Source organism: Rhinopithecus bieti, unplaced genomic scaffold (genome assembly GCF_001698545.2).
Source record: "Rhinopithecus bieti isolate Rb0 unplaced genomic scaffold, ASM169854v2 scaffold_21412, whole genome shotgun sequence".
Lineage (NCBI taxonomy): Eukaryota > Metazoa > Chordata > Mammalia > Primates > Cercopithecidae > Rhinopithecus > Rhinopithecus bieti.
The window spans coordinates 104,514-111,133 of record NW_016811643.1 but is presented as its reverse complement, the minus strand read 5'-3'; the positions used below and the strand labels follow the sequence as shown (position 1 = coordinate 111,133).

Genomic DNA, 6,620 nt, shown 5'->3' with positions numbered 1-6,620 from the left:
AAAAAAAAAAAAAAAAAAAGAATTGACCAACGAAACTATCTGATGCTGGGATTTTCTATGTGGGCAGTTTTTTTAATTACTAATTATCTCTACTTATTATAGATATATTCAGATTTTCTATTTCTTCTTGAGATAGTTTTAGTAGATTGTGTCTTTCTTGGAATTGGTCCATTTTATCTGTCATCTAATTAGTTAGCATATAATTCTTCATAGCATTCCATCATTACCCTTTTAATTTCTTTGTTTTTTTTGTGAGATGGAGTCTCACTCTGTCACCAGGCTAGAGTGCAGTGGTGCAATCTCAGCTCATTGCAACCTCCGCCTCCTGGGTTCAAGAGATTCTCCTGTTCTCCTGGCTCAGCCACCCAAGTACCTGGGATTACAGGCGCCCACCATTATGCCTGGCTAATTTTTATATTTTTAGTAGGGATGCAGTTTTGCCACGTTTGCCAAGCTGGTCTTGAACTCCTGACCTCAGGTGATCCACCCACCTCAGTCTCCCAAAGTGCTGGGATTACAGACAGGAGCCACTGCGCCCAGCCAACCCTTTTTATTTCTGTATGGTTGATAGTAATGTTCCCTCTTTTCTGATTTTAGAACTTGAGTCTTCTTTTTTTTCTTGATCAGTCTAGCTAGTCAATTTTTAAAAATCTTTTCAAAGAACTGCTTTTGGTTTCATTGATTTCCTCCATTGTTTTTCTGTTCTCTCTTTCATATATTTCTGCTTTAACCTCTATTAGCTTCTGTATTAAGCATGTCTTTTTACTTTCTATAGTTTTGATGTTTTGACATCAGGGTCCTTGCTGACACTGGAGGGACTGCCCCCGCCAGGATTAGCTTTTTCCTTAGAGATAGTAAACTCACCTGTGAGTACTCCTTTCATAGGCAAACCAACAAGTCCAAAGTCAATAACCCAGCACCTCCTCTATAACACTGAGAGCCAATACTACACTGCCCTAATCACCTGGGCCAGGTACTAGACAACTAAGAACAGCCCCTCAACCCCAGAACCCCTGAAATTATTCGAACTAGATACTCCTAAACCTGCTTACCCTGTCTTGTGTGCCTCTTCCCTTGAAAACCACAGTCAACACTTTTGTCCACAGTTCCCCAGTCACCTGCCTTTTAACTGACCCAGTCCTTCCTCACGTGGCCCCCTCTGGCATGGCATGCCCTCTCCTCAGGATCTGTGAGTACAACACATGGCCCCCTCTGGCATGGCATGCCCTCTCCTTGGGATCTGTGAGTGTAACAAACTATCTTTTCAATGGCAATCATCTCCTGATCTATTGGCCTCACCATACAGGAATAATAAAACCTAAATTTTGGCCGGGTGCCGTGGCTCACACCTGTAATCCCAGCACTTTGGGAGGCCGAGGCGGGTGGATAACGAGGGCAGGAGATCGAGACCATCCTGGCTAACATGGTGAAGCTTCGTCTCTACTAAATATACAAAAAAAAAATTAGCTGGACGAGGTGGTGGGCGCCTGTAGTCCCAGCTACTCAGGAGGCTGAGGCAGGAAAATGGCATGAACCTGGGAGGCGGAGCTTGCAGTGAGCTGAGATTGTGCCACTGCACTCCAGCCTGGGCAACAGGGCAAGACTCCATCTCAAAAAAAAAAAAAGAAAGAAAAAAAGAAAAAAAACCCTCAATTTTAAAATAGCCACTTCCTTCTGTTTGCTTTGGGTTTAGTATTCTTCAAGTTTCTTAAAGGATAATGTTAGGCTATTTATTTAATATCTCTTTTCTTTTCTGTATAGTACTGCTTTAGTTTTATACCATCACTTTTGGTATGCTGTGTTTTCTTTATTGATCTCAAAGCATTTTCTAATTTCTCTTGTGATTTCATCTTTGACGTTAATTATTTAGGAGTTAATTGTTTAATTTCCACAAATCTGTGAATTTCCCAAATTTCCTTCTGTTAATGATTTCTAATTTCATTATTTATTTATTCTTAATTTCAAGTGTAGATAAAAATATCACAGAATCTTAGGCTTGGACAAAGTCTACAGAGAATATCCACCATTACTTCTAATGCCATCCTAGATGATATCAGAGATCTATTTCAACACTTTGGAAGAGACAAAATCAAACGATAAAGTATGATTTATCCTAGGACTGGACAAAATCATTTATACATGTATTTATACAGCATTTTACAGATTACAAAAAGTACTTTTACATCCATAACAGCATGTAAATAAATAATTTTTAAAAAATATCTTGAATATTACTTGTAACGCAAAATAACAAATAAATAGGCAAAAACAAAATACCTGATAGGTGTTGTCAAAACTGTCATACATGAATCTGGTGATCAAAGATGTCTTTCCAACTGAAATGAAATGAAAAGATTTCCTCAGTGAACACATTACATTGGGTTCTCAGCAAATTTTTCTACAGAGAACTGCAATTAAAGTCAATGGGAAATATCTGCAATGGTTCTACTAAGAATAATTAAAACCCATATAGCCCCAAGATTGCCAAAATGACTTTCTCCAAACACAGACAACCAATTCCCAATTTAAAAGCACAGGTAAACAGTATATAGTTAAAAGCTGAAAACACTGTTATTATATACTGACATTCTTAATTCACAAAAGGCCAAGTAAGTGTTTACTTGGCCCTAACAAAAAGAATGGAGGCTTAGGTCCACTTCATCTAGCAAATCAAAATATAATCCCTGGGAGTAGAAAGGCAAAAGATAGAGAGTCTTAGAAAGGGTATGAGGGCTCCAAGAACTACACTGGTTAAGAGTGAGAAAAAGTGGCCAGGCACGCTCACTGACGCCTGTAATCCCAGCACCTTGGGAGACCGAGGTGGGTGGATCATGCGGTCAAGAGATCAAGACGATCCTGGCCAACATGGTGAAACCCCGTCTCTACTAAAAATACAAAACTTAGCTGGGCAGGGTGGTGCACGCCTATAGTCCCAGCTACTCAGGAGCCTGAGGCAGGAGAATAACTTGAACCTGGGAGATGGAGGTTGCAGTGAGCTGAGATTATGCCACTGTACTCCAGCCTGGCAAGAGAGAGACTCCATCTCAAAAAAAAAAGAGTGAGAAAAACTGACAAGAGAAGCTGCTTTAAAATTCATTTCAAACCAGATAGATCTCTCTACTTCTCTGGCAGAGAATTCCCAAAGACCCATAACTTTACTTTGTATTGTGAGATATATATATTTATTTATTTTATTTATTTATTTTTTTCAGACAGAGTCTCGCTCTGTTGCCAGGCTGGAGTACAGTGGCATGATCTCGGCTCAATGCAACCTCTGCCTCCCGGGTTCACTGATTCTCCTGCCTCAGCCTCCCAAGTAGCTGGGACTACAGGTACATGCCACTACATCCAGCTAATTTTTTTTATTTTTAGTAGAGACGGGGTTTCACCATGGCCAGGATGGTCTTGATCTCTTGACCTTGTGATTCGCCCACCTTGGCCTCCCACAGTGCTGGGATTATAGGCGTGCACCACTGTGCCTGTCCTGTATTGATATTTTTAGGTTAATCCACATGAAAGTGTTACAAGGTCAAAAGTAGTGGAATGCTGGCAATTTCTTCACCAATAAGCACATTCTCCAAGGGCAAAAACCACATCTGATTGTTTTTCTATTTTGCCAGTGGCTTGGCACAGACTCAAAATACAAAATGAATGCAAAAAAATTGATTGATTAGAAAGGAACTGGGTAAATCAACATCTCTAATACTTCCCAAAATGTACTTTTTGGGAGGATAAGAACCATACCTAGTCATTCATATTTTATTGTGAATTAAGCAACTTTTGATTTCAAAGCAATTTTTAGAGACCAGATCTGGCCTCTATCTCTCCCTCTTATATGCCATATGAAAACCTGAGGAAAAAATTAGGCCAAACAACAAAGAGGCCCACAAAATCACCTACACCAAAATATCTTATTTAGAAGAGCCTAAAATAGCAGGTTGAAGAGAAGTGCTATAACTAGCTTCCCCAGATGCTAGGCAAAAGCAAACTCATATTTGGGAAGAAATCACTTTATTTTTTTTTTCTTCCTTTGAGACAGAGTCTCACTCTGTTGTTACCCAGGCTGAAGTGCAGTAGTGCAATCATGGCCCACTGCAGCCTCTGTCTCCCAGGCTCAAACATTCCTGCCACCTCAGCCTTGTAAGCAGCTGGGACCAGAGACATGCGCCACCATGCCCAGCTAATTTTTTATATTTTGGTGGAGATGGGGTTTCACCATGCTGCCCAGGTTGATCTCCAACTGCTGAGCTCCAGCGATCCACCTGCCTTGACCTTCCAAAGTGCGGGGATTATGAGCATGAGCTAACATGCCCGGCCTGGAATATTCTTTACCCTAGGTTCCTGGGGTTCTAGGTGGCCAAGGGCATTGTCCAATATCAAAAGAACTTTAAAATGAATTCAAAAACAAAGCACCAATGGAACCACTCCAGAAAAAGAGTTCTTGTCCAGACCTTCTTGTTGTACAACAAAAGACTGGCAACTGGTGTTTTATCTTTTCCCTTCAAGGCTTGGGGGGGGGTTACCAGCTTTATAGATAAGGGCAGTCGAGATCATAAACTCAACCGCATTTGCACAAAAGAGTAAAATAGCCTATCCCTTCTTGCCTTAAATGCTGGTGCTTGTTTCTCTTCCTTACCAATAAATGTCTTTTGTGGTATTTTCCCCCCAGAACAGGGTATACTTGTCTGTACTGAAGACCTGTTCAGGCCAGGCGTGGTGGCTCACGCCTGTAATCTCAGCACTTAGGAAGGCCGAGACAGGTGGATCACTTGAGGTCAGGAGTTCGAGACCAGCCTGACCAACATGGTGAAACCCCATTTCCATTAAAAATACAAAAATCAGGCCAGGCGCAGTGGCTCACGCCTGTAATTCCAGCACTTTGGGAGGCCGAGGCAGGAGGATCACGAGGTCAGGAGAGGAGATTGACACCATCCTGGCTAACACGGTTAAACCCCGTCTCTACTAAAAATACAGAAAATTAGCAAGGTGTGGTGGCAGGCGCCTGTAGTCCCAGCTACTTGGGAGGCTGAGGTCGAAGAATGGCATGAACCCAGGAGGTGGAGGCTGCAGTGAGCCGAGATAGTGCCACCGCACTACAGCCTGGGCAACAGAGCAAGACTCTGTCTCAAAATCAATCAATCAGTTAGTCGGGTGTGGGGGCGGGCACCTTGTAATCCCAGCTACTCAGGAGGCTGAGGCACCAGAATCACTTGAATCTGGGAGGCAGAGATTGCAGTGAGCCAAGAGTGCACCACTGCACTCCAGTCCAGGCGACACAGTGAGACTCTGTCTCAAAGCAAACAAACAAACAAACAAACCTGTTCAGGCAGCTATCCTTTCTTCTCAATGATTTTCTTTTTCTTTCCCTGAGACAATGTCTTGCTCTGTCACCCAGGCTGGAGTGCAGTGGCACGATCTCAGCTCACTGCAACCTCCACCTTGTGGGTTCAAGCAATTCTCCTGTCTCAGCTTCCAGAGTATCTGGGATTACAGGTGTGTGCCACCACGCCCGGCTAATTTTTGTATTTTTAGTAGAGACAGGATTTCACCATGTTGGTCAGGCTGGTCTCAAACTCCTGACCTCGTGATCCGCCTGCCTCGGCCTCCCAAAGTGCTGGGAGGCAGCACTTGAACCCAGGAGGCAGACGTTGCAGTGAGCTGAGATCACACCACTGCACTCCAGCCTGGACGACAGAGTGAGACTCCCTCTCAAAAAAAAAAAAGTAAAATAAAATAAAAAATAGGGCCAGGCGCAGTGGCTCACGTCTGCAATCCCAACACTTTGGGAGGCCCAGGTAGGCAGATCATGAGGTCAAGCGATCAAGACCATTCTGGCCAACATGGTGATACCCCGTCTCTACTAAAAATACAGAAACATTAGCTGGGTGTGGTGGTGCGTGCCTGTAGTCCCAGCTACTTGGGAGGCTGAGGCAGGAGAATCACTTGAACCCAGGAGGCGGAGGCTGCAGTGAGCCGAGATCGTGCCACTGCACTCCAGTCGGGCGACACAGCAAGACTCTGTCTCAAAAAAATTTTTAAAAATTAAAAAAAAAATAAAATAAAAGCTGTATTTTTTAATGCAAGACATTTTGTATTTTTAAAAGAGTACAAGATTTTTGCCTGCCAGCATAGCTATACGGATGACTACACAAATTTCCCCTTTTTTTAAAAAATGGTCCTTATGCTAGATTCATTCACTTTGTCATGGCAGGTAACTGTAGATGCAGACCTTGAGCAATGGTATATATAAAGCAATTCAACAAGTTTTTCTTGTGATATCATGACTTTTCTCTGCCTTGTGGGAGCACTTCCAGCATCACTAGCGGCACTTCATACGGGTCCCACTGTGTTATTCAAGGTTTGTAGTACACTGCACTAAACACGATGAGAAAAATGAAAGAACTAGGAGAGATCAATCATTCTGATCACTCTTTACTGCAATATGATGTTTACTGGAGAGACAACTGCTCACTTGGAGATGATTAGAGTTATAGGCATTTTAAACTAATACTCACAACACTTAAGCTCACCACAACATCAACAGGAGGTAGCCACAAAATAATTACGGTAGGTACTACAGTTAGTTTTATGCAATTATAATTTTTTTTTTTTTTTTTTTT

General features: G+C 42.4%; 1 protein-coding gene across 3 annotated transcripts in view; it reads right to left on the bottom strand.

Moving 5' to 3' along the window:
* The window catches only part of RAB6A (RAB6A, member RAS oncogene family), a 105,770-nt gene that overhangs the window by 67,981 nt on the left and 31,169 nt on the right, over nt 1-6,620 (bottom strand). For all 3 annotated transcript variants that reach the window (XM_017894429.1, XM_017894428.1, XM_017894430.1), the window contains exon 2: nt 2,278-2,336. In XM_017894429.1, coding sequence (XP_017749918.1) covers nt 2,278-2,336 — 59 coding nt within the window. The remainder of the gene's footprint in view (nt 1-2,277; nt 2,337-6,620) is intronic.